Source organism: Sus scrofa, chromosome 12 (assembly GCF_054392235.1).
Source record: "Sus scrofa isolate SSC_HxYL_T2T_F1_AM1 chromosome 12, Sscrofa_HxYL_maternal_Yorkshire_Landrace_v2.0, whole genome shotgun sequence".
NCBI lineage: Eukaryota > Metazoa > Chordata > Mammalia > Artiodactyla > Suidae > Sus > Sus scrofa.
This window is the reverse complement of record NC_139394.1, coordinates 66348501-66374300: the sequence shown is the minus strand read 5'-3', so window position 1 is coordinate 66374300 and position 25800 is coordinate 66348501. Positions and strand designations below refer to the sequence as shown.

At 61.1% G+C, this 25800-nt stretch overlaps 2 protein-coding genes across 7 annotated transcripts; one reads left to right on the top strand and one right to left on the bottom strand.

Moving 5' to 3' along the window:
* The first annotated feature begins 692 nt into the window (after positions 1-692).
* Positions 693-15790, top strand: NT5M (5',3'-nucleotidase, mitochondrial). 4 transcript variants are annotated; one of them, XM_003132047.5, is made up of 5 exons: positions 693-1217; positions 3751-3851; positions 10216-10276; positions 13969-14083; positions 15232-15790. In XM_003132047.5, exons 1-5 carry the CDS (start codon positions 951-953, stop codon positions 15372-15374), a joined length of 687 nt encoding a protein of 228 aa, XP_003132095.1. In that variant the 5' UTR covers positions 693-950; the 3' UTR covers positions 15375-15790. The 4 variants fall into 4 exon arrangements, 3 of the variants coding, with proteins under 3 accessions (XP_003132095.1, XP_084842596.1, XP_084842597.1); XR_014822033.1 differs by lacking the exons at positions 13969-14083; positions 15232-15790 and adding exons at positions 10562-10804; positions 10938-11039 and having other exon boundaries at positions 741-1217; XM_084986470.1 differs by lacking the exons at positions 13969-14083; positions 15232-15790 and adding an exon at positions 10562-10841.
* On the bottom strand, positions 3734-23954 carry LOC146398437 (uncharacterized). Of its 3 annotated transcripts, XM_084986474.1 has the most exons (7): positions 22595-23954; positions 22111-22213; positions 19337-19566; positions 18820-18978; positions 12310-12502; positions 3907-4049; positions 3734-3823 (listed from the first exon to the last, which is right to left on the bottom strand). In XM_084986474.1, exons 3-6 carry the CDS (start codon positions 19423-19425, stop codon positions 4038-4040), a joined length of 453 nt encoding a protein of 150 aa, XP_084842600.1. In that variant the 5' UTR covers positions 19426-19566; positions 22111-22213; positions 22595-23954; the 3' UTR covers positions 3734-3823; positions 3907-4037. The 3 variants fall into 3 exon arrangements, 2 of the variants coding, with proteins under 2 accessions (XP_084842600.1, XP_084842599.1); XM_084986473.1 differs by lacking the exons at positions 3734-3823; positions 3907-4049 and adding an exon at positions 8359-10400; XR_014822042.1 differs by lacking the exons at positions 3734-3823; positions 3907-4049 and having other exon boundaries at positions 12013-12502; positions 19337-22209; positions 22595-22863.
* Positions 23955-25800: the final 1846 nt, after the last annotated feature.

The window sequence follows — 25800 nt, the reverse complement described above, 5'->3', positions numbered from 1 at the left end:
CCGGGGAGCAAGCCTGAGCGCAATACTGCAGACCCGGAGAGCGCGGTGTCGGCCCTGCCTCGGGCTTTTGCGGGGCCCCGGCCTCGGCACCCCTTTCTCATCATTGTGCCTCCGCCGCAGCGTCAGCTCCTTCGAGGGCCCTTCCCTGACCACTCATTCTTGCATCATCCTGCTTTAGGGGTTTTTTTTGGGGGGGGGAAGCAAGCTCTGTCGGGGTACATAGCCACATTTGCAGACGGGTTCATTTCAAAGTCACCGGTTTCCTTCCAGCTTTGGATACTTGCAAGGCGTTTGTCTGTTCTTCCGTCAGCCTCTCCCCACATCCCACTGAAAAGCAGGCGGCGTTCAGGGTGCGCAACCCTGGATTCGTTCCTCCACTGTCACTGCCTCAGGCTGTTTGGTCTCTTTTGTAGGTTTTTGTGCTTTTTGTCCGTCTCCCCTTTTAAGATGTAAGTTTCAGGCCGGCAGGGCTTTGTCCATGCTGCGGACTCCGTCAGCGCCCAGTAAAAGCCTCGGAGACAGACTGGCCTGGCCCTCCTGGGAAGGGCGAGCCCAGGTCCCGGGTCCTGGGAGAAGGGGCGAGCGGAGATCCCGGGGCCCAGGGCTGTCCTCCAAGCCCCGCCCCTCCGGCCCGCCTCCGCCGGCGCGTGTCCCTTTAAGGACAGGAAGGCCGCAGCCTCGCTCTGGGGCCGGAGCCTGCGCGCTCGCGCCCCGCGCGCCCCGCGCGCCCCGCGCATCCCGCGCGCCCCCGGCCCCGCACACCCCTGTACCCCGCGCGCCCCCGGCCCCGCACACCCCTGTACCCCCGCGCGCACCCCGCCCTGCGCGCAATCCCGCATCCCGCGCGCACCCTGCCTGGTGTGCATCCTCCGCATCCCGCGCCCCCGGCGAACGGTGTCTCCTCCCGCCGTCATGTCCCCGGTGCCCGCGGCGAGCGCCCGGCAAGGGCCATGATCCGGCTGCGCGGCTGGTGCGCGAGGAGGCCCCGCGGCGCGACCCGGCCCGCGGGGCCTGCGGGGAGGCGCTGGGCGTCGGGCGGGCCTGGGGGCCGCGCTCTCCGGGTGCTGGTAGACATGGACGGCGTGCTGGCCGACTTCGAGGGCGGCTTCCTCAGGAAGTTCCGAGCGCGCTTCCCCGACCAGCCCTTCATCGCGCTGGAGGACCGGCGCGGCTTCTGGGTGTCGGAGCAGTACGGCCGCCTGCAGCCCGGGCTGAGCGTGAGCATCCCCGCCCCGGCCCACGTGGCCCTGGGGGGTCGCCGCCCGCGCCCTGGGTGGTCCTCTGGTAGCACCGGGTCCTGGGGGACCCAGCGCTCTGTAGCTGTTGGCTGTCATCGAGGGCTTCCCCAAATTCAGGAGAACGGAACGTGTAACCTCTCTAACGCTCCATCGCCAACTGACTTTTTCGTTTTTGGTGGACTTGGCATCAGGTCCCATTCCCGTTTCTTCCTCCTTGTGATTTGCTGAACATCTATTACCGTATTCTTTTTGCCCTTCTCCACCACAAGCGTGGCTGCCAGTAGTACTGAGGCCCAGAGAGGTTGTGAGCCTTCCCGCCAGGACAGAGGGAGTCCGTGTCTGGTGGGTCCAGATCAACTCCTTGGCTTATGCACTGCCCCCCCCACCCCAGCCCACCTGAGTACCTGAGCTCAGCACACCTCCCGCCACCCGTGCGGTGCAGTGCAGTGCGCTTCTCTGGGTCTGCGGTGGGTGGAGGGAGCATATCCAGGCAGGTTCCTAGACAGAGAGCTTGACGTGTGAATTGAAACTGCTTGATGGAAGGAACGGGTTTTGCCAAGACCCGGCTTAAAGGGCCAGTGTGTGCTGCTGTCTCTCAGTTGGCCACCTGAGGGGGCTGCCAGGGGAGTGGATGGCGCTGCTCGGGCCTATTTTGTAACCCGGGTGGCCACTTTGTCTCCTCAGGGAGGCAGATGTTATCATCTCTCTCCTGAGGACCTGTCCTGTCCCCAGTCACAGCCCGTAAGGGTCAGGCGGGACCCGAACAGCCTGCCTGCCTGCCAAGGTCCTTCCACCCCCTAAAGTCCTGCCCTCCGTCCTGCTCTAACCTGGGCCCTTCTCTTCATTAAGGCCCCTGCTCTTCAGAAGGCCACCTTCCTCGAGGCCGGGGTGCTGACTTCCCGCAGCCCTGACGCCTCATCATAACTTAAACCTGGAGAAGAACCCCCCCCGCTGTGGTGGTGGCAGGCCCAGGAGCGTCCTCCCGCCCCGTGTGTCCTTCATAGACCCTCATTTCCTCCAGGCCTGCTCAGTGGGACGAGGCCAAGCCACCCCCAGCTCTCAAAGGATAGCAGCCCTGCGGGCTGTTATGCCAGTGTGCGGACTCGGGGTCTCGGGGGACCAGTTACTGTCTTCCAAGTAACAGAACTCCTGGGAGCAGAGCTCCTGGGAACACGGCCGGCCACGGGGCTTTAACAGAGCCGCCTGCGCCTTTTACCCCCAGCACCGCTCACAGGGACACCCCCGAGTGTCCCCTTGCAGAGCTGGCCCAGCCTCTGTGGTTGGGAGCACTCAGCCAGGCCCCCAGCCCACACGTGGAGGCATCTCTGCTTTACCCTGTCCGCTCTGTCTGTGTCCCCTTTTATCTTCACGGGCCACCATGTGAGCAGGGCGGAGGGAAGGAAGCGCTCCTTGTAACTGACTTAGAATCTTACACAGGGAGGACAGTTGAACTGACCCCAGAGAGAGGGAGCGCCTTGACTAGGGTCTCAGGGCAGGCTGGGGGGAGGGAGGCTGGGGCGCTGGTCACCCGGGGGGGGGGGCACTCTGGACACGGGGCTGACCACACGAGATAGGGTTTCTGATGCCGCCTCAAGCCTTTCCGCCCTGCAAGACAGAGGCCCCGAGGCCAAGTTCTGAGAGCATCCTTGTGGCCCTGGAAGGGTGTGGCCTCCTGCAGACTTGAATTTGGCCGGCATCCTCAGGTGGACACGCCTAGCCTGGCAGCTGGGAGCCACCGTTTTGCTGTGGGACAGCAAGTAAATCCCTGCCCCATGCTGAGCCTCAGTTTTCTCACATGTAAAGTGAGGGCCTGGGTTTTTGGCTTTTAAACTTTAAAAGCAGCAGAATTTTTTTTTTTTGCTTTTTAGGGCTGCACCCACCGCACATGCAGGTTCCCGGGCTAGGGGTCTAATCAGAGCTACAATTGCCAGCCTACACCACAGGATCCAAGCCGTGTCTGTGACCTACACCACAGCTCACAGCAACAACGCTGAATCCTTAACCCACTGAGTGAGGCCAGGGATCGAGCCCGCAACCTCACGGTTCCTGGTTGGGTTCGTTTCCCCTGCACCACGACGGGAACTCCATTTTTAAGCAATGTCTTGATTGGCATCAGGGCATAGCACAGAGAAAGAGCTGTCCTGGCTGATCCAGGGAGCCCGGATCTCTGCCCATGGGCCTCCGCCGGCGCCCATCCTGTGTGCTCAGGGTGGGGGCAAGACCGGGTCTGCAGGTGCCTCTAGCTGTTGGAATTGAGCCGGTTCACAATGGTCGGCTTCTGTGTCTGCCGACTCCAGCCCGGCCTCCGGCAGAGCCGGCTCCAGAATCCACAGCCCCCGGCCCCTGGGCTGGTTCCTGCGGGGTCCTTGCAGAAGCCCAGTTCCTCCTGGAGAGGGGCTGGAACCCACACCAGCTCTGTCCTTGGGGATGTGGGGGTGTCGGGGGGTGAGGAGCAGGGGGCAGGCAGGGTGTGCGGGACCCTGGACGTCACCTGCCTGTCTCGTCATCTCAGGAGAAGGCCATCAGCATATGGGAGTCGGAGAATTTCTTCTTTGACCTCGAGCCTCTCCCCGGGGCTGTGGAAGCTGTGAAGCAGATGGCCAACCTGGAGAGGTGAGTCTGTCTCCGGCCGGTGTCCCTGCCTCTTCCCGCCGTCACCTCTGCTCACCTCTGTCCCTCGGGCTGCTCCCAGGCACCGGCCGTGCTTTTCCGTCCTCGCCGGTCCCTGGGCTGTTAAGATGTTTGGATGCAGGAACCCGAGACAACGTCAAATGCAACTTGACCCGGTGCCGTGGGTGTTCAGAGTTTATCCTGCAAACATCCGGGAAAGGACTCTGTAGACGCCGCTGGGCCCCAGCGACACATGCAAACAGCCGCGCTCCCTGCTTGCGAGGAGTGTGCGGTCCAGCCAGAGGGCAGGTGGTAAACAGAGTCTCACGCACATGCAGACCCCCCTTGGCTTGTGATGGGTGCTGCACTGAGAGCCGGGTGTGTGAAGGGGGGGGGCTGTTGGGAAAGGGGGCGGCCCTGGGAGGCAGCGGGGAGGGAGATGTCTGCTGCCCCCACTCCATGACTAGTGCACACCCCCCCCACACAGCCCAGCAGCACTTACAGTGCTTCCCCGAGGACTTGAAAAAATAGCCTTGTTGGAGTTCCCGTTGTGGCTCAGCGGTTAACAAACCTGACTAGCATCCATGAGGATGTGGGTTCGATCCTTGGCCTCGCTCAGTGGGTTAAGGATCTGGCGTTGCCGCAAGCTGTGGTGCAGGTCGCAGACACGGCTCGGATCCTGTGTTGCTGTGGCTGTGGTGTAGGCTGGTGGCTACAGCTCCGATTGGACCCCTGGCCTGGGAGCCTCCATAAGCCGCAGGTGGGGCCCTCAAAAGACAAAAGACAAAAAAAAAAAAAAAGCTTCGTTGAGGTACAAGTCCCATGGGACCACCCATTTAAAGGGCACAGGTGCATAGCTGTCAGGTGCCCACAGGGCTGTTGGGCATCACCATTGTCAACCTCAGAGCATCGCCCTCTCCCAGCAAGAAACCCTGGACCCTGAACAGTCACTGTCCATGCTGCCCTCCCGCCGTGGTCCCGGCAACGTCAACCCACTTGCTGTGTCCGTGGCTGTGCCTGTCCTGCCTGTTTTATGTCCGTCTCATCCAGGGTGTGGTCTTCTGTGGCTGCTTTCACTCAGCCTAATGTTTGCAAAGGTTCGTGTGCACTGCAGCTTGAATTGCCCTTCACTCCTTGTCCCTGCTGGCTCGCGCTCCCTCCGCTGGAGAGGCCACGTTTTGTCCATCTGCTCAGCTGATGGACACGGGGTGTCTCCACTTTTTAGATGTGAGCAACACATACGGGTTTTTGTGGCTGCATGTGTCCGTTTCCCTGGTATTTATCTGGGGGTGGAACTCCTGGGTCATGTGGTAAAGCCAAACTAGTTTCCAAAACACTGCACCATTTTCCCGTCCCACAGGCAACATTCGAAGGTCTCACTGTCTCCCCAAACCCAAAAGGTTATGGCCCTTTTTTTTTTTTTTTTCAGGGCTACACCTGTGGCATATGGAGGTTCCCAGGCGAGGGGTCTTCTAATCGGAGCTAGAGCTGCCGATCTACACCACAGCCACAGCAACATCAGATCCTCAACCCACTGAAAGAGGCCAGGGATCGAACCCACCACCTCTGGGTTCCTAGTCAGATGCGTTTCCACTGCGCCACGACGGGAACCCCTGGTTTTGGTCCTTCCCATCCCAGCCATCCCAGTGGGCGTGGCGTGGAGCTCGCCGAGGCTTTGACTTGCGTTTCTGTGATGACTCGTGGTGTGGAGCATGTGCTCTGGGGACCTCTTTAAATACTTCTAGATCTTTTCTGGAGAAACATGTATTCACATCATTGGCTAGTTTTTTCCAAATGGGTTATCTGTCTTTTTTTAATTGTTAACTTGCACGAGTGCCGTCTATATCCTGGATAACGCGTCCCCGCGAGACGTGTGACCTGCAGCTGGACCCTCTCGGTCTGTGGGTGGTGTTTGTGTCTCTGATGGTACCTTTGGAAACAAGGTTTTTAGTCTGATACAGCTCAGTTTCTCTCTCTGCTTCTTTTGTCACTTGTGTGTTTGGTGCCACAGCGAAGGATTCTTGGCCTAATCCAGGTTACAAAGATTTATTTCTAAGAGTTTTAGAGTTTTAGCTCTTATGTTTAGGTCTGTGATCCTTTTGAGTTAATTTTGCACATGGCGTGAGGAAAAGGCAGCTGTCCCCATTTTTGAAATGACTCTTCTTTGCTCCATTGAGTGGTTTTCGGCTTCCTTGTCAAAAGTCAATTGACCATAAAGGGTGGGATTTATTTCTAGGTTTGTATAAGTTTTTTGTTTTGTTTTGTTTTGTTTCTTTTTAGGGCCTCACCCTCAGCATATGGAAGCCCCCAGGCTAGGGGTGGAATCGGAGCTACAGCTGCCAGCCTGCACCACAGCCACGGCAACACCAGATCCAAGCCGCATCTGCGACCTACACCACAATTCAAGGCAACTTGGCAGATCCCTAACCCACTGAGCGAGGCCAGGGATCGAACCCGCATCCTCGTGGATCCTAGTCGGGTTTGGTGACCGCTGAGCCACGACGGGAACTCAATAACTTTTTCTTCTTTAACAAAAAAAATTTTTTGGCCACACCCGAGGCATGTGGACGTTCCTGGGCCAAAGGTGGAACCTGAGCCACAGCAGTGGCCACACCAGGTCTTTCACCCACTGGGCCACCAGCGAGCTGCTAGGCTGGTATAACTTTTATGGGCCACAGTTTTGCTTGAATTTAGCAACCTCGGTGACAGGTCAAACATAGGGTGCGACTCGGCCTTCACGTGACACATAACTGCCTCCCCCGTTGTCAGCTTTCAGAGCTCTAGCCTGATGAATAGGCATCGGAGAAACCCCAACTGCTCAGAGTTTGAGCTGACTTGCAGGCTTGTTTGGTTGGTAATGCATCTTCGACTTGAGTCCAGGCCCGGCAGGTAGCCTGTTTTGTTCTGGTCTAGGATTTGAACTTGATCAGCACTGGAGGAGCATTGGAGGGCTTCTTCCAGCAGCAGCAGGCGCCTGGTGAAGCCAAGAATCGTGTGTGCCTTGGCGCCCACGCCGTGAAAAGCTCCATTTGTGGTCTGGATGCGCATTCCCTGGGCCACGTTCTGGGGAGCTGGAGAGCAAGGCCGTCAAGGCTTGGTCAGAACTGGGGTGGGACTGCTTCTCCAGAATCCACCCCTCCGCCGCTGGGCAGGTCACAGATCTTTCTGGGTTTCTCAGTTTCTTCATCCGCAAGGGGGGACAATGCGGCAGTCCTCCGGCGGCCGCGCACAGCGCGTCAGCCCCGCTGTCCTCTTGCGGGTTTGACCGGCTTGCAGGAGAAGAGTGTTCTTTGACCCGAGCAGTGTGGCGAACACCCAGGAGAGCTTTCTTTCCCGTGCGACTTTCCAGAGCTTTCCGTGTGCGTAGGTGCGTTGGGATTCGTCAGGGGCAGAGGGTGCAGTTCTGTTCCCGTGTGCTCGGGCCTGGAGCATCTTTGCACAGCTTCCCCGTGCGTGCGTTTGCAGAAATTCCACTCGGCGAACGGCATTGGTCCTTCGCCTCCCTTTAGGCACCTGGCTGGGGGGACAGTCCCTCGGGGCGGTCAGCGCCTCAAGCGAGGACAGAGAGAGGGGGCTGGTCAGTAGCCACGCGGCCAGCTGCGCGCCTGGAGCCGAGGCACCTGCGCCCCGCGAGGCCTCGTACCGGGTGCTGTGCGTCCGGACCTGGCTCGTCCCCGAGGGCAAGTTCATGGTGGACGAGGGGCGGCGGCCGAGGGGAGGGAGAGGGAGAGGGTCTGGCCGAGGCCGAGGCCGCCGTGCTCGGAGCATCTTCTGTGGGAAGGAGCGCCGCCGTCTCGTTATTCAGTGACTCAGTGACCGCGGGAGGGTATTCTGAGGAGCAACTCAAAAAAAAATCGTGACGACGCATGAAGAGCTGTGTGTTGCCTGTTCTCCCCTGCTCTTGCCCTCCGCCCTCCCGCCTTCATTAGAAAATTTGGGGGTGTGCACTTGCAGACCTTTCAAGATGCGTTTCCTGCACATTTGTAGAGATTTGCCCATTCACGGTCCACCCAGCAGCCAGGGCGATGTTTTTAAACCGCCTCGTCGGGCCATTGATCCTCCCAAGACTCCCCGCCTCCGACGCACCGCAGGGGAGCCCTGAGCGCCCGGCCTGCGCCCTCCGGGCCTCTGCACCCGCCGGGTCTGACGGCCCCTGTCCTCCCATCCTCTGGGGACCCTCGTCCCCTCCTTCCTCAAGCGGCCGCATCACTTTCATCCTCAACTCTGAGCAGCTTAGGAGTCACCGCCTCAGAGAAGCCCTCCCTGCCTGCAGCCACGGGGGCCGTGTCCCGGCGGAGTCACGCAGCCCATCGCCCTGCCGTGTGCTCGGAGCTGACACTCTGTGTTTCCGTCTCCTCTTTCCAGTGCTGGCCCCTGGGGCTGGGGGTTCTCTCGGTTACAGCCGTGGATCAGTCCCGTGTGGCACACACTCAGCTATCTTCTGAGTCAATATTCACATAATAGTTGCTGGGGTTTAAAACAAGCAAACAAACAAACAGGAACGCGGTCCTGTGTGTTACTCTGTAGTTTAACAACATGTTAGGTATTTTTACATATTAACAGTACAGAACTCACATTCTTTTTAAACAATGCAGAGTATTTTATCACGCATGTATATCATAATTTTCTTTCTTTTTCTTTTTCTTTTTTTTTGGTCTTTTTGTCTTTTTATGGCCATGTCCGTGGCATATGAAAGTTCCCAGGCTCGGGGTCGAATGGGAGCTGTGGCTACCAGCCTACACCACAGCCACAGCAACACAGGATCCGAGCCACGTCTGCGACCTTCACCACAGCTCACGGCAACACCAGATCCTTAACCCATGGAGCGAGGTCAGGGACCGAACCTGCGTCCTCATGGATGCTGGTCAGATTTGTTTCCACTGCGCCCCGACGGGAACTCCAATATCCTCAATTTCTTAATGATTTCCACGTAGGCACTTAAGTCATTTCTCGGCTTTCCCTGTGCAGCGGGGCTGCAGTACACACCTTGGTTCCTGTGCACGGGTTTCTGTGCAGCAGCGGAGCAGCGAGGCCAAAGCCAGGTGTGCTGAGAGCTCTGCTGGCTCCTTGGTGACACACACTGTGCTCTGAGCAGAGGTTCCCCACAGCACCTCGCATGGTGTACCCCACTTCAGGTGCCCCAGTCACCAGCACCGTGAGCTGTCCTTGAAAGGAGCCCTTGACATGTGACAATAGCCAAAACCTAGCTGGAGGCCGTGCCATGGGCTGGCGGTGGCTACTGTGGGCGGAGGAAAGGCGGGAGAGGGGTGATTTTTAGGCTTTGGGCTGGAGCAGCGGGATACACGGAGTAAAGCCTTTAACTCAAGGCAGCACAGGTTTGGGGGGGGCGGGTCGAATGCCGAGTGTGAGATGCGGGTGAGATGTCTGCGTGGAGGTGTCAGTCGGCCACGGAGGACGCAAGCCTGGTGCCTGGGGGACAGCGGGCAGGTGCCTCCTCAGTCTGGTGACACAGCTGAGCAGGCACGTGGGTGAGGCCGGTGTGGGGAGGGGTGGCTGTGGGGCCGGGCGCAACGGCTGCGGTGACCTGAGGGCCCAGGGCTCGGGCGTCTCTGGGCTCCAGATGGGAGGAGTTGAGGTGGCCCAGGAGGTGGGGTGTGCGGGGCTGTGAGCGAGCAGAGATCGGGTCCGGGCAGGAGTAGCCAGAGGAGGTGGCAGCAGTGGGTGGCCGTGGCCACGGCTGCCTAGAGAAACGTCTGGTGGGGGAGGCTCCTGTCACCCCTGTCCCTGAAACACTGGGCTGGGGGGCAGGCGGAAGGCCGGGTTTCAGGGCTGGAGGGAGAAGGCAGGAGAGGCTGAGTGTCAGGGACCCGCCCCGCGAGGTTGGCACGGACGTTGCTGAGGCTGGGGACACGGGGGTGGCTGGGAGGCACATGTCCTCGGGCCAGGGCCCTCGACCGGACGTTGGCCTCCCAGGACTGACTTGCCAGAGAGAAGGACCAGGAAGCTGCGTCTCCCCCGAGCTAGGCCTCATGAGACAAGAGATACAGGTTCCGGAGGCAGATGCCAGCTCGATGCGCCATGGGGACCAGCTGGCTCTGCTGCCAGGCGCCGGGCTGGGGTCGGGGGCGAGGAGGGCTCTGGGGCCCCTCGGGCCGGCCCGGCACAGAGCCACGTGTGTGCTGGGATGCCCGGCTCTGGTCCTGCAGGGCCTCCTCACTGGTGCCACCTCTCTCTGGAGCATTTCCTGTCGCAGCCCAGGTGCGGCACCTCGCTGGCTCTGCTGACCTTCGGGGTCTGCCCCCAAGCTGGGGTCCTGGCCGGGCTGGGGTCTCTGCGGGGCTCTGGGGTCGGGCTGGGCTCTGGGGGTGGCATGGCCGCTCAGCCTCCCCTTCCCCTTCTTCCCCAGCACCGAGGTCTTTATCTGCACGAGCCCCATCAAGATGTACAAGTACTGTCCCTTCGAGAAGGTAAGTCAGTCGCCCGCTGCTGGGCCTCTCTCGCTTCCCCCGGGGCCTGGGGAAGGGTGTTGGGGGAGGGCTGGGACCCTCACAGCGTTTTATGGTTGATTGGGTTTTTTTGCATTCTTGGATCCTGGAAAAATAAATTATGTGCAAAATTGCCTGTACAGTTTAATTATAATGTTTTAAAAAGTGATCAATTAAAAAAAAAAAGGAAGGAAGGAAATTCTGCCAACTATAGCTGTTTCTCTAAATTTCCCTGATTTTCGAATTATTATTTTTTTTTTTTTACAGCCACACCTGCAGCATATGGAAGTTCCCAGGCCAGGGGCTGAACTGGAGCTGCAGCTGTGTCCCACGCCACAGCCACAGCAATGCCAGATCGGAGCCACATCTGCAACCTACACCACAGCTTACGGCAACGCTGGATCCTTAACCCACTGAGGCCAGGGATTGAACCCGCATCCTCACAGAGACATCAAACGTCAGGTCCTTAACCCGCTGAGCCACAATGGGAACTCCCCCAAGTTTTCTTTGGTAAGCCGTTACTCTTGCAATAAAAAAGTAAATGCTTTCTGGTTGGCAGTCATTCAGCAAACATTTGCTGGGCTCCTGCTACAACGCTAGGCCTCCCCGGCTAAAAAAAAAAAAATGCCCTCTCTGCTTTCAGGAGCTGATGACAGTGTGGCAGGAAGAGAGGCTATCACGCTGTCACAGGCTCTTTGGCCACACAGGGAGGAAGCCAGAGCGGACCCCTTGGGGAAAGTAAGAAGTGAGCCAAGTCACGAAAACGAGAAAGCAAAGCCCTGGGAGCTCCGAGTGGGAACCCGGGGAACAAAGACGAAGGGGTGGGGGAGGGGACCGGAGGGGGGGAGGCAGAGGGAGCAGGAAGGGCCTTTACAAAAGCTACAGGCACCCAGAGGCCTTTTAAGGGTTTTAAGCAAAGCTGTTGTAAATCCCATCAGTGTTTCTGGAGGTTCCTTGTGGCAGGGTGCGGGGCAGTGGTGGGACACCCCCCAGCCTGGAGCCCACGCAGACACCGCTGCAGTGATGCAGGCGGGACGGTTGAGGGCCGTGGCCGAGACAGTGACAGAGGCCCACGTGCACCAAATAGCCACCGCGGGGTGATTTAAAGGACCCCGACCACGCTGGAGAAACGGCAAACACCCGTGGAAAAGATGCTGCAGACGTGAACAGAAAGTTCCCTGAGAACAGGGCGGTAGCGCGAGATCCCTTAACCGCACGGGTAAAGAAACTCAGCTAGAGGAGGCCTCTTCCTCTGGGGGTGACAGTCATTTAAAAGTGCTGAGAACTAGTGATGGCAAAGGTTTGGAGTTACCAGCAGCTGCAGACACGACTGCGGGACATGAACTGACCAGGCCTGGCTGGCTGGCCCTCTGGCAGAAATCTCAGAAGCCTTTCAACAGTGCCCAGGCTATTTGTTGTATCAAGTTTGTTTTGGGGGGGGTTTTTTGCTCTTTTTTTTCTTTTTTTTTTTTTTTTTTTTGCCTTTTCTAGGGCTGCTCCCGCGGCATATGGAGGTTCCCAGGCCAGGGGTCTAATCGGAGCTGTGTCTGCCACCTACACCACAGCTCGCGGCAACGCCGGGTCCTTAACCCACTGAGCGAGGCCAGGGATCGAACCTGCAACCTCATGGTTCCTAGTCGGATTCGTTAACCACTGCGCCACAGTGGGAACTCCTCCTCAGGTTTGTTGAGATATAACTTCAAATCAGGGAAACGGACCTCCGTTAAGAGAGTTGCCACCGCCGTCCGTTCAGAGACCAGGCCACCGCCCGGAACCCTCTCCCGCGGCTCAGCTATCCGGGCTCCGTGCGTGTGACCGACCTGTGGGTTTCCCAGCTTCTCCCTCACAGTGAAGCTCGGAAAACTGTGCCTTTGGGGAGAAGGGGTTACTGCGCAGACAGTAAAAGACGAGCGACTTCCCAGGGTTGGGCGGGGAGCTGGGCAGAGCTTGGGGGGCTCTTAGCGCCGCCAAAACACAGCTGACCCGTGACCAGCACAGGGCTCAGGGACACTGACCTGCACAGAGTTGAAAATCCGCGTGACTTTACCATCAGCCGTCGGGGTCTGCAGTTCTGCATCCGCAGATTCCACCCGGTGTTGTGGCTCATGGGGTTCCTTGGTGGCGCGGCGAGTTAAGGATCCGGCGTTGTCATTGCTGTGGCCCAGGTCCGATCCCTGGCCCTGAATGTCCACATTCCTCGGGCACGGCCTAAAAAGAGAGCAAAACCTGTTAACATGGGGGCTGCACAGTGTGACACCTGCCAGTGGACGTGTGTCTCCGTTTGTCCAAACCTGGAGAATGTACATTGACCCGGCGACCTGCCACTTTGCTAAACTGCTAGTTGTAGCAGTTTCTCTCTTTTTTTTCTTTTTCTTATCTTTTGTCTTTTTAGGGCCACACCCGAGGCGTAGCGAGGTCCCCAGGCATATGGAGGTTCCCAGTCAATGAGAACGGTAGCCGCCGGCCTACGCCACAGCCACGGCAGTGCCAGATCCGAGCCGTGTCTGCGACCTACACGGAGGTTCACAGCAATGCCGGATCCTGAGCCAGGGATCGAACCCTCGTCCTCATGGATGCTAGTTCGTTAGGCACTGAGCCACGATGGGGACTCCCTCGTAGTTTCTTTTTTTTTTTGTTTGTTTGTTTTTTTTTTTTGTCTTTTTGTTGTTGTTGCTATTTCTTGGGCCGCTCCCGCGGCATATGGAGGTTCCCAGGCTAGGGGTGGAATCGGAGCTGTAGCCACCGGCCTACGCCAGAGCCACAGCAACGCGGGATCCGAGCCGCGTCTGCGACCTACACCACAGCTCACGGCAACGCCAGGTTGTCAACCCACTGAGCAAGGGCAGGGACCGAACCCGCAACCTCATGGTCCCTAGTCGGATTCGTTAACCACTGCGCCACGACGGGAACTCCTCCCTCGTAGTTTCTGATGTGCTATCTGGGGCTATTAAGGTTTAGCTACGGCCACGTCGATGGAGTCCTCGCTGTAGGCCACGTGTTCCTCTAGGCATCCTTCGTGGATTTTAACGAAACTGGATGAATCCGGGGCCTGAATCCACTTCATGGGATGTCATGAAGCTTAAATGGGGGGTGATGAGGGCAGACGTGGAGCCCCAGCCAGCCCACCTCCGTGTGGCCATGCCAGGGCTGCCCTGCCCCCTTCAGAGGCCCGCACTGGCCCTCGCCCTGGCCGGGTGGGCAGTCCAGGCGGCCGAGCCAGCCCGGCCTGGGGACAGTGTGTTGTTCTGTGTTGGGGTCTTTCTAAGAAGAGGGCATCGTGCTTACTTGCTGGGGTCCTTTGCTGGGCGAGACCACTGAGGAGAAAGGAGTGTGGGGGCTCCAGCCCTGCTCCCTGCACCGCAAATATGCAGACGCAGCCGCCACCTGCTGCTTCCTGAGGACAGCTCAGCGGGTGGCCAGGAGGACGGCTGGAGGGCGTCCCCTGCTTTGGGCTCCGTCCCCCTCTCATTTCCCAGGAGCCCCGCACCTGCACCCTTGGGAGCAGGCGTGGGGGCTGGGCGGGCTGAGCTGGGGCGTCCCCTGGAGCCGTGATTCTGCTGCTGTGTAGCCGTGGGGACGGGCAAGCCTGCGGTGTCCCCAGGGGGGCGGCCTCCCTGGCAGAGGCCCCTCTCCCAGGCCCCACGGCCTCTTCCCGCTCTGCCGTCTCGTTCCAGTACGCCTGGGTGGAGAAGCACTTGGGCTCCGACTTTCTGGAGCAGATCGTGCTGACCAGAGACAAGACCGTGGTCTCTGCCGACCTGCTCATAGACGACCGGCTGGACATTACAGGCGAGTGGCCCGCAGAGGGGGAGGGGCAGGCGTGGGGGGCCAGACCGCGAGCCCCAACCCAGGGGCTCCCCACCCCAGTCGCCAGATGTGTGCTAGGCGTCCTGTCTGGCCTTGAGCCTGGCACGGAGCCTCTTCCCTCTGGGGGGACGATGCTTGGCGGCCGGCCTCAGAAGGGGCAGCGCTGGGGGTCCAGACACGCGGGTCCCGGCCCTGGATGCCTGGCCCGCCCGTAAAATGTGGGCCAGACTCTGGCTTCCAAACGTTTGTTTTCAGCAACAGAACCTTTTTTCCAAAAGGAATTTGGACCGAACCTAAGATGTAGAGCAGCAAAGCCGAGCCTGGTTTCTCGGGGGGAAGGTGCTTTTGGAGCTGTATTTGTCCCTTTGGCTTATGGGTGTCCCCATCCCTCCAAACACACCAACCAACCTTGAATTGGCTTAAAAAGCAGAGAGCAAACTTACTGGTTCACTGAACTGAAAAGCGGAGCTAGAGGGCTTCAGACACAGCTGGATCCAGGAGTTCAAACCACATGAGTCAGAGCTGAGTTTCTCTGTCTCCGGGTTCTGCTCTCCTCGTTTTGCTGGTGGACTCTGGCAGACTCTCCCCTGCCCACAGCCACCAGTCATTTGGGGGCTAAATCCTATTTTTGTGGACCCTCCAGTGGGAACATAGCGTTCCTCCCTAATGACTTTGGAGCTGGCTTGGAAAACACGCCCATCTCGACACCGGTCAGTACCTGGAGTCCACGGGTACAGGGGTGCCGACCCCTGACCTCCCAAACCATATGGTTTCCCAAGGAGGGTCTGGGCACAGTGTGGGCAGAGGGAGCTGTGACCCTGAGGGGCCAGGGGCACACTCTGCTTCCGTGGGAAGCGGGGGAGAGGCCCAAACATGATGGGCAGGATCACCACGGGCAGTGCCAGTGTGGGCACATGGACACGAGGGGTTTAAGCTCGGGGGCTTGTGGGGCCCATGCCAAGCGCAGGCTCGGGGGAGGGAGGGCAGGGTGTCGGCGGGGCTCCGCCTCCAGCGGAGGCCTGGCAGGACGCGCACCTGCTGTGTGGTGGGGGCGGGGGCCCTGGTCTCAGGCGCGAGCCGCAGGCTGAGGACGCTCCGGGCAGGACTGAGATGCTGCTTTCCCTCCACAGGGGCCGAGCCCAACCCCAGCTGGGAACACGTCCTCTTCACTGCCTGTCACAACAGGCACATGCAGCTGCAGCCCCCCAGCCGCAGGCTACACTCGTGGGCAGACGACTGGAGGGCCATCCTGGACAGCAAGCGGCCCCGCTGAGCTGCGCTGACCCCCGGCGTCCCCCCTCAGGGCCTTACACGGATCTCGGGGCAGGGCTGGCCCAGGGTCCTGCACGGGGCACGGCGGCCGGGCCTGGCCAGGCTGTCACCAGGGGCTCCAGGCCCCTCCCTCAGGGAAGTCCCCGTCCCCGCCCCACAGCCGTCCACAGAGGGTGCCAGCGGCCACCTGGTCCGAGAGGCAGCGCAGGGCTGAGCATCACACCCTCACCACAGCCCCTGCCACCCGCCCTGGGCTCCGCGGACACCGAGCGAGTTCCAGGTCACGCCAGGCCCTGGGCTGGGGCCACCCCAGGCCCTGCCTTTGCCCAGAGGGCTCTGCCCCCACCGCACAGCGGACCCCCCCCCCTTCAGATGTGGACGTTTGCTGGAGGCGCGAACAATAAACACTGGTCTCCAGCCCCTGCCGCAAGGTCCTCCAGCTCTGGCCTGTCCCTGCAGGGGTGCAAGGCTGGGACGGGGCCGCAGCTTCACCAGGCACCTGGGTGCTCTGGGGGGCGGGCGAGGGGACAGGCCCTGAGGTGGTGGAGCTGGCGGCCACCGTGTCCCCTGGGCCCGCCCCCCGAGCTGACTGGTGCTGGATTCCTGAAGCTGCCCCCAGGCCTGCAGCCCCACCGGTCCCCCACCACAGGGCCATTCCTACAGGAGCCCAGGAGCCAAGTCGGGGGAGCAGGCTGTCAGGGCCTCTGCTCTGGGAAGCAGCCCTCTAACCGGCCACCACCCCCAGGCTTCCTGGCCCACTTCCTGCTCCCCTGCTGCTCTCCAGGGACCCCCTGGCCGGCCCTCAGCCTCTGCGATGGGCACCCTGGCCCCGGGGTCGGGGGGGCAGGAGGAAGGGTGAGTGACACGGCAGGTGAGTCCTGACTAGGAGTGTGTCGGGGCTGCGTCCAGAGGCCGCCTGGCCTGAGCAGGGCAGAGTCTGCAGGAGTCCTGGGCATCCCCACCTGTGGTCTGGGAGAAGCAGGACTTGGGTGCTGCTCCCAGGAGGGACGGCAGAGTGTGTCCCAGGCACCTTGCTGGGCATCACCTTTCTCCTGGGCTCCCTCTGCGCTCCCCGCCTGCTGCCAGCCGCCAAACCGTGGAGCCCAGCCCCGGACTTCCTGGGACCCCGGCCTCTGCCTGCTGGGAGCCACAGCCCACTCTGGCCTGGCTTCAGTCCTGGGGCTCCTGCTGCCGCTGACAGGTCCTCTCAGCCACATACGGCTGGGGCAGGGGGCACTTCAGGCAGAGACCTCAGTGGGGAGGCCACCCCTCCCCACTCCCTGGGGGGGGCAGTCACTGGCCAGCGTGTGCCAGCCCTGCCGGGATAGCTGTTCCCCAGGTGGGCTTTGGGACCCCACGTCGGGGGACCGGACCCTCAGCCACAGGGGGACAGTGCTCTTCTGGGGGCACTGAGACCCCCTGACCTGCACTCCTGGCCTCTGGTGCAAGGCGGGGGTGGGGGTGGGGCCCACGCAGCACAGAGCCCCTCCCTCGCACCCGCTCCCGCCCAGGCGGGGCCTGACTCCGGTCTGCTTCCAGCCAGGCCCAGGCAAGGGCACAGGTTCCCAGTCCTGGGGAGGCTGACTCCTCGGAGACCTGCCTTGCAGGCCATCGCTGCCCTAGATCTTAAAGGACCCACCTCATTTGCCCTCAGCTGGAATCACTCGCCCTGAGGCAGCAGCCTCTTCCGGCTGCCTGATGAGTTTAAGGAGCAGAGGCCACCACAGGCAGGGGCGAGAGTCTGGTCACACTGCAGGGTGTGGACCCGCCACGCAGGTGGCGCCCCTCCCCCCAGGTAGTACCGCCGGAGGTCTGGGTGGCGGAGGGGAGAGGCCTCCTGGCCGCGGCCCTGGGGCAGCGGGAGGGGTGCAGGGAGCCCCAGGTGGCGGCATCCGGGACCGGAGCTTTAGGGCTCCTTTGGGTCCAGCAGGACACCTGATTTACATGAAGGTGAGTTTCTTCAAACTTGAGAGGCACATGTTTTGCTTCTGAGCCATTTACGGCCCCTCCTCCCCCATTGGAGGTGGGGGTGTGGGCAACGGGTCAGCCGGGTCCCTGTCCTCCTCCAGCTGCCTCTGCAGGCCTCAGCTCAGTGGAGACGGACCCCTTTGAAAACACTGCCTCTGGAAGGAGCAGTGGCCCCAGGCCAGCCAGGCTTTGGGGCAGAAAGACTCGGGATGGTTTCTTCACTTTTCTGGGTCACAGTGGCCCAGAGGGGACCCATCCCAACCTCACAACCCCGGGAATGACCTTCTGTAGCCCTTGCTGCCTCCTGCACGCTGACAAGCACCTGCCCGGCCTCGTAACCACCTCTCGTGTCTGCCCCCACACACCCGGTGGGCTGAGGGCATGCCAGCTGGTGGTGCCAGGCGGTGGTGCAGCCGCGCTCTGTCACGGTTCCCTGACCCAGAATCCCCTGCGGGCTCAGCTGTCCAGCACAAAGCAGAGTCTGGGCTCGGCCTGCGCCTTGGTCTGGAGGGGAGACAGAGAAAGCGGAACACAGGTCCCAGAAGCCAGGGGGCTGGCTGATGGGCCTTCTGTTTCCAGCCCCAGGCAGGGGACCTGGGGGAGAGACACCCTTCACTGCCAGCCTTGGGCCAGAGTCTCGGTGCCCCAGGGAAGGGGGGGCCGGAGCCCGTGGGGTGAAGATGGAGGTGCTGGCTGGTGGGGGACTGCCCCCCTAGAGAGAGCGGAGTGAGGGTGGGCCAGGTCCCGCAAAGGGCGAGAAAGAGGCTGGACATTCCAGCAGAGACCCCAGCTGGCCGAGGAGGCAGCTCCCACACAGCAAGGCCAAGGCCGGAGCGGGCCCCCAAGGCCCCCCTCTCCCTCTGGGGGTGGAGGGAAAGAACTCAGGGGCCTCGGGTGCCGTGAAAGGGGTGCTGAGGATGGATGAGGGTGCTGGACTCTCACCACCCCCACCGCAGGGCCTGGCGGGAAACCGGGCGACATGACCAAGCCTCGCCAGGGACAACCACGAGGGAGACCCTCCTCAGAGGGTGTCAGCCCCCCAGGGAGTGGGCGCCGTGAACGGAAGGCTCCCGGGAAGGACCTGAGTTAGTCACCAAAGACCATTCGGCTGGGAAGAGACTGTCCTTCTGTCCAAACAGTGACCAGCTGTAGCGAGTAATGTCAGGAACCTGCCCTCTGCTCCGGTGTATTTACATGCTCGGTCCTGCCCACGACCAGCCCAGGAAGCCAGAGCTCAGAGAGGGTCATGGGTGAGCTGGGGCCACCCAGCAAGCAGGGCTGGGGTCGGAGCTCAGCCCCCAGAGCCTGCAAGGAAGAGCCAGCAGGCAGCCGGGCAGTGAGCGGGGCAGAGAGCCCGGAGCCTGGAGGGTGGGGCCTGGGCAAAGCCACGTCTCCCTGAGCCATTTCCAGAGCTGTGAGCCTCCACCACAAGGCCTGCAGGAAATAGGGACGTTTATTCCAGGAGGAAAGGGACTTACTCGGTGAAACAAGCTGGCGCTGGGCGGCGGAGGAGGAGTCGGGGCGAGGTCTCCGGAGCCTCTGACGCCAGGCAGGTCCGGACTCGGGCACCAGGTGCGGGATCGCGCGGTGAAATAGACATGGGCGTGCGCGTGCGCGTGGCGCCTGCGTGCGCGCGCCTGCGCGACAGAGATGCGGGTGATTAGTGGGACAGAGGCACCTGCGGCGAAGGACGGGCAGGTTCCGTGAGCTCCCCGCTGCCCGCCCGGTCCAGCGCCTCCTGCGGGCACGTTTGGACCCTGTGTCCAGCCTGCCTGGCCAGCAGGAAACCTGTCTCCAGCCACAGACCTCGAACACCCACCCCTTCACGACCTCCAGGCAACCCAGCCATCATTCTACTCGAGGGTCAGGAGTGTCGGCGGGTCCTGGCCGGCCTTGGTCTGTGCCCGACCGTCCCCCCCACCCCCGATCTTGGGGTGCCTCTCTCCTGCGTCTGGCTTCTGCTTTCCACTTGGAGGATTTTCTGCACCCACTGACCTCTGACCTTCCTGTGGGGAGTCGGGCCACTGGCTCCCAGCCCAGTGCTGTCTGCAGGAATGAAGGGCAGGTCTGGGCAGCAGAAGCATTCGCAGGTTTTTATGCAGAGCGGCCCTGTGCTGGGCCTGGGCCTCGGAGTGGGAGAGCCAGGCCTGCAGGCTCACAAGGCGGTGCTCCTTACAGGACTAGATGGAACGAAGTGACTCAAGGACGGGCCAACATCCTTGGCACTGTAGGCAAGTGGGGTGAAGTTTTGGAAAAACATCATTGATTACATTGGGCAAAGCTGGTTTGGCCCCAGAGGCTGCGGCCTAAGGACACCGGAAGTCATCCGGAATTCAAGGTGGAGAAGCCGGGAGAGCCGCCTGCTTGCCCAGCTCCACCTGCCTGAAGGACGAGGGGCCGGTGGTGCGGGAGCTGCAGTTCACACAGATGGACACCAGATGGTGCCAGAGGACCAGCTCTGGCTGCTGTCACTTTTGGCCCAGGGAGCCAGTCACCTGGACCCGACCTGCCTCCTGGTTCAGAACTCCTGTGCCAGGTCCCGGCCAGCCTCTGACCGCTGAGTGGATGGTGCCTGGAAGAGCAGAGCTGGGGGCAGCTCAGGCCCCAGGGACTGACCAGGAGGGAGAGGTGGGCAGCCCAGGAGGGCACTGCCAGGGAGGACATGGGTGCTGGAGACCCCAAGGGTCCCTGTTCTCCTGGGGACCCCTTGGTGGGCCCAGCCTCGCCTTCTGGCTCCCTCCTTCACAGGGCTCCATGCAAACCAGAGGTGCACGTCCTGGCCGACACACAGGGGAATTTGCGCCCTGGCACTGGGATGCCTGGGGGCCTGGCAGGGCTCCTGCTCTCACTCCTGGGCAAGCTGAAGGTTCGTCCCCACCCCCTCGACCCAGACCTCCTGGACCCTGCAGTTTTGAGCTCCTGACCTCTGACCTGAGCAAGGGCTGCCCGGTCCCGGGCCTGCCCTCTGCCAACCTCCTTGGCACTAACTGCCTGAACCGACACCCTTGTGTGTGTGTGTTGTGGGGGTGGGGGGTACCTTCCCCTGGCACGGGAAGTGGAAAGAGAGTCGGGAGAAGAGGGAAGGGCCCCACATTCCCCGGGGCATTTGTTGGCCATGAGCCACAGCATCCACCGTTCCAGCACTTCCCCGCTCTGTCAAACCCACTCTCCTCCCCCAACCCTCCACCAGCCCGCTTTCTGTCTCCACAGATTGGCCTGTTCTGGACGTTTCGTGGGAGTAGAACCAGGCCTGTTGAGCCGGTTAGAAGCTGTTTGTGGTGCATCCGTGCTCTAGCAGGTGTCAGAGTGTCGTTCTTTTACCACCCAGGGACATTCCACCACGTGGCCATGCCGCACTGCTCGAGGGTGAGGCTGGCACATCTTCCATGGGCAGTGGTCTCACTGCCCAGTTCACCCTGTCTAACCCTCAGAGCAAGCCTGTGATGCAGATACTCATACGGTCCCCATGTGCGGATGTGAAAATGAAGGCTCAGAGAGGTTCAGCAACCGGCTCAGGAGCACACAGCTCGGAGGTGGTGGAGTGAGGGTTTGAAACAGGCAGGCCTTCTCCTCAGGGCTGAAGCAGAACCCTGGGCACCCGGGAACAGCAGCAAGGCCCTAACTTTGGGAGAAGAAGGTCATGGGTTACAGCTCTGCCTCCAGCACAGACAGGCCGGAGCCAGGGTGGCTCTTGCGGGGGAGGGTCGGAGCGAGGTTCCCTGCAGGGCTGGTCTTTAGACCCTGCCTTGCCGGACGGCTGCGGCCCTAAAGGACCTGCTGAGCCGACCCCAGGGGAGTTAGAGCCACGGCTGAGAGACTATGGTTTTGTTCCTATGCCATTAATTGGCCTGAATGTGTACCTGCGCTTTCTCCATCACGTCGTTTGTATCACCACAGACCTGGCGGCTGGGCGCGTGTAGAACCCACAGTGCAATGGGGGCACCCAGGCAGGGGGTGGAGGTAGGAAGTAGTGCCCACGCACCATGCACACACCCAACCTGGCAGCCAGTCCTCCCCTGATGAAGGGCTCCATTCGACCCCTAGCCTGGGAACCTCCATATGCCATGGGAGCAGCCCTAAAAAGACAAAAAACGAAAAGAAAAAAAAAAACAACAGAGACCAGAAAAAGTGGTAGGTGTGGTGGGAGAGAGAGAGAGAGAGCATTTGAGGACTGGGCAGGGGGGCTAGAGCACGGCCGGAGTCGCTGCGAGTGTAGGCAGGGACTGGAGCGGGTAGGGCCTCCACCTGCCCCAGCCTCAGCTCATGGTCTTCAGGCCGCTGGCCTCCAGTTCCAGGTCCCTGCCCGCCTGGCTCAGCGACACCTGCGCCCGGCTCGGGACTGGTCACGCCAGGTGAGCCTCTGCAGGAAGATAAATACCTAGATGCTGGGATCACCCCGCCCACCTCACAGAGATGAAAACCAGGATGAGGTGAGATGGAGGACCTGTGTCCTTGCTTTCACCTGGAACTCCTGGGATGGGTAGGGCCACCCCCAGGCGGGCTTCCAGCTGCAAAGGGTGTATTTTAAGGACCCAGACGGGGAGAAAGAGAACGTAGGTCTCCATGGCTCTTCTGGGAGGTGAAGCACCTTCTTGGAAAGCTGGAGGGCTTCCTGGAAGAGGCAAGTCCACTCCTGCTGGGACCCAGAGACCCAGCCTACGCCCCTTCCGCAGCGGCTCCCCTCCTCCGGCTCCCAGGCCTGGGAGGAAGCACGGGAAGTGGAAACGGAACCAGCAACTGGCCCAGCTCAGGGGCACTGGTTAACTCACCAGGCTTCACGCTTTCCTGAGCTCCGCGCCCTTCAGCTGAATATTCAGGCTGGCTCCCGGCTTAGCCCTGCCTGCGTCTGTGCAGCTCTATTTTTACAGCTGGCTGACGAAAACATTGAAAAAGACACCCGAATTTAAAGATGTAAAAGCCGAGTGCCAGCTGTTTTGTTGGGAAAGCAGGATGACACCTGCGTCCCGTCTGACTGAACGGCATCCTATCCCTGCCCCAGCCCCGTCTCGGGGCCGGGAGCTCCGGACCCCACGCGGGCCCCGCATCCCCACTCGCCCCCGGGGGTCCCTGCCAGGCTACTGCCCCTCCTGTGCCACAGTTGCCGCCATGTGAGAAAGGAGCTTGGATGAGGTGACTCTCCCTTGACTTGGGCGATTTAAGAGCCCTGCCCTGCAGCGGTGGAGGGGGAGGCACGATCCAGGCCTGGGTGCGAATCCTGCACGGAGGCCTCCTCTCACACGCCAGGCTCCTTACCTGCTCCCCCATGGTGGCCGGAATGGCTCGCCTTCCCTCTGTGTGGCTGACACTGGCACTCCTTGGCTGACTGGCACGTTGAAGTCCTTCCCAGAGTAAGACAGAAACGTGCAGCCCGGAGCCCCTGGCAGTAGGCTCATGACCCACATGAGACGCTGCAGAGCTGGGGGAGGTGGCCGCCAGGGTTAAGGGTTAAGGGTTAGGTTGGGCTTAAGGTCTGCGAAGCAGACCTTTCTCGGCTGTTTCCCCAGCATGTGGTTGACAGGAGCACGTGATGAGCTGATGGTCCCTGTTTGCCCATGTGTTGTACTGGCATGGTGCCAAGGAGGAGAGGCAGGCGTGCCCACAGGCTCCCAGTACCGTTGTTCAGATGGTGCACTGCACAAGTTGCCTGGCCCAGGGACAAGGGGAGCCGAGATGGCCTGTACTGGTCCCACCAGCCGCACTTGGGGGAAAGACGTCTTTCCAAAATTGCCCCAAGGGGCTGCGTGCATGAGGGGGTCTCTGCTGCCAAGCCTGGTCTTCATTCGTTTACAGAAAAGACCCCATGCTCCCGCCTGTCACCCCCCTCCCAGCCCCTGGCTATGTCCTCTGAGCCTTCCAGGAAGCCAGCAGCTCCCCAGGGAAGGGGCGTGGCCCGAGAGAGGCCTGCACGAACCAGCAGTGACAGGGTCTCGGAGCAGGTCTCCAGCCCTGGACGTCAGGGCCACTGATCTTCCAGATAGGGGGGCGGGGCAGACGACAGTGAGCCAGTGGTCAGGCCCGGGAGGAACCGGTCAGAGGAACCGGTCAAGGACAGCTGCAGCGGTCACGCCCGCAGCTGCAGAGTGGACTCCTAGTGGCCAAGATGCAGTTAGCACAGAGTCCGCCTCCGGCCCCACGCCCCGTAGAGTCAGGTTGGCTTAAATCATATCCTGCCTTCAAGGGCTCTGTTTAGAATCTGCTTCATAGAAATTGTTCCATTAAGAGGAAAAAATCCCAACAATCCAGGCGAGAGAGCATTTCCTAGTGGGAGGTTTTAACGAGTGGGTTGCGAGGCGGCCGAGGGCCACTGAGACGCTCAGCAGGCAGCGCGTGGAGGCGGCAGGTGCCGGCCCAGCCCGTTCTGGTTCGCTCTGTCCCAGGGCCTCCGCCCACCCCAATCCCTTTCCTATTTGGAACCCAGAGCGGTTGCTCTGCAGGGTGGCCTGCCTCCCCTCCTCGGGCGGGGGTGGTCAGGCCTGGGAAGGGGCTGGAAGTGGGGCTCTCGGGGTCCAAGCCTGGACCGCATGTGACGTGAGGCCCTGGTCATACCCAGTGTCCTTCAGGCCTTCACTCGGTCCCCAGGGAGGTGAGGGCACTGGACCAGCAGCAGCAGCACCTGGGGAGGCGTTAGGATGCATATTCTCAGGGCAGCCCCAGAGCCTAGAATCATCAGAAAGTCTGCAGGTGGGCCCCAGCCTCCGGGATTCTGATGGGCTCTCTCAGTTTGAGAGTGTGCCCTGGTGTGATGGCAGAGGTATCCTAGATGTTTGGTGCTTTCCAAATTTACCTGCCCAGGACCCACCTGGGCAGCTGCTAAAACCTGGATGCTGAGGCACCGGGGCAGCCCAAGACCCTGCTAGAAATGCAGGGCTGCTGCCGCCGCTGGACCACACCCAGCCGCGAGCCTGCAGGTGCTCCGGCCGAGGGTCGCTGTGTGCCAGGCCTGGTGCCTGTGTCGCCTCATTTCATCACCAAGAGGCAGGTGTTATTAACAGCATTTCCATTTCATAACAGCTCTAGAGAGAAGTAAGTCCCAAGCCACACAATCCACCCACTTAAAGTGTGCAAATCAACAGCTTTTGGTATATTCACGGAGCTGGGCAGCCACCAGCGTGATCCGTTTTAGACCATTCATCGTCTTCGAGGGACACCGGCCCCGCTTAGGCCCCTCTCCCAGTGCCCTGCCCGCGGCAGCCGGCTCTCTCTTTAAGTGGGTTTGCCTGTTCTGGGTATTTCATGTCAACGCAATCATACAGTCGGTGGCCCCCGTGACTGGCATCTCTCACTGACACTGTGTTTGCCAGGCTCCTTCTCCTGGCATCCGGGCTTCCTTCTTTCTGGGGCTCAGTGGAGCCACTGTTGCCCTGACCACGCCTTGTTCACCCAGCATCGGCCGATGGACCCTGGCTTGTCTCCGTTTTTGGATGTTGGGATTAGCGCTGCTCTGAAATCTGTGAACAAGTATTTCCATTTTACAGCTGAAGACACTGAGCTGAGCAGCCAGGCCCCCAGGGCCAGGTCCCTACCCACTCTCCCTGGCCCTCCATCTCCTGACCGCCCCTCTCAGAGGCCCCAGCGGGGAAGAAGGGGCCAGGCCTTGGAGTCGGGACTCCAGGTTGGAGTCCTGGCTCAGCTCTGTCCTGGGGGGAGCAGGACTCTCACGGTGTCTATGCCTCAGGGGGCAAACGGTGCGTCTGCTCAGGCTGTGGGGATGGGGTAGGAGGGAAAGCCGGTCTCAGTCTGGACAGGGATGAGCCCCCTGCAACTGCTGGCTGGATGGAGTTCCCAGCTCAGGGGCCAGAGAGGGCCCCCCCAGAGCACTGTCTGACCCTGGCTGCGGGGGGAGCACAGCGGGGAGGGAGGGAGGGGGAGGGGGGCCGTGCGCCGTGAGCCTTGGTGCCAAAGCTTCACCTCCCCCACAGCCGATACCCGGCCTGGGGCTCATTGCCATCATCTCAAGGCTGGGCGGTGCCAAGAGACTCAGTGAAAGGCTCCCTGGGTGCAGGAACATGAGTGCAGTTGTCAACGTCAGCGCTGACGGCTGGCCAGGCCCCTGTCCCTGCTCAGGGCCAGACGGGGGCTGCTTGGGCCACGGCACACCCCACATGCAGCCCCTCCGCCCTTGGCTCAGGGTTCAGATCCTGCTTCTGGGTGCTGTGTGTGCCCTTGGACAAGCAAGTGTCCCCACACCCTGAGCCTCGTCCGCAAAACGGGTGCAGCAGCAGCACGCATTCCACCTGCCTCTGGGCGCTGGCCTCTGGGCGCTGGCCTGTGGGTGCTGGCCTCTGGGCGCTGGCCTCTGGGCGCTGGCCAAGGGCTGCCCCTCCCAGAGAGACTGTGAGGACACCCCAGCTCCGAGTGTCAGCGTCAGCACCACGTTTTCAGCTCTAGGGGGTGAGTGCCAAGGATCAGGGGAGCCGAGCTGCTCCTGTGGCCAAGAGCGTGTTTAACTGCGAGAAAAC

Excerpts from the sequence above, each read along its gene's own strand:
- LOC146398437 (XM_084986473.1), bottom strand. The coding sequence starts at position 19,425 with ATGCTTCTGCTGCCCAGACCTGCCCTTCATTCCTGCAGACAGCACTGG. Across the intron at positions 18,979-19,336 it reads TCCCCACAGGAAGGTCAGAG|GCGCGCGCACGCAGGCGCCA; the intron begins GTCAGTGGGTGC and ends TCTGTCGCGCAG. Across the intron at positions 12,503-18,819 it reads GCGCCAGCTTGTTTCACCGA|GCCGTGCCCGAGGAATGTGG; the intron begins GTAAGTCCCTTT and ends CTCTCTTTTTAG.
- NT5M (XM_003132047.5), top strand. The coding sequence starts at position 951 with ATGATCCGGCTGCGCGGCTGGTGCGCGAGGAGGCCCCGCGGCGCGACC. Across the intron at positions 3,852-10,215 it reads CAGATGGCCAACCTGGAGAG|CACCGAGGTCTTTATCTGCA; the intron begins GTGAGTCTGTCT and ends CTTCTTCCCCAG. Across the intron at positions 10,277-13,968 it reads AGTACTGTCCCTTCGAGAAG|TACGCCTGGGTGGAGAAGCA; the intron begins GTAAGTCAGTCG and ends GTCTCGTTCCAG.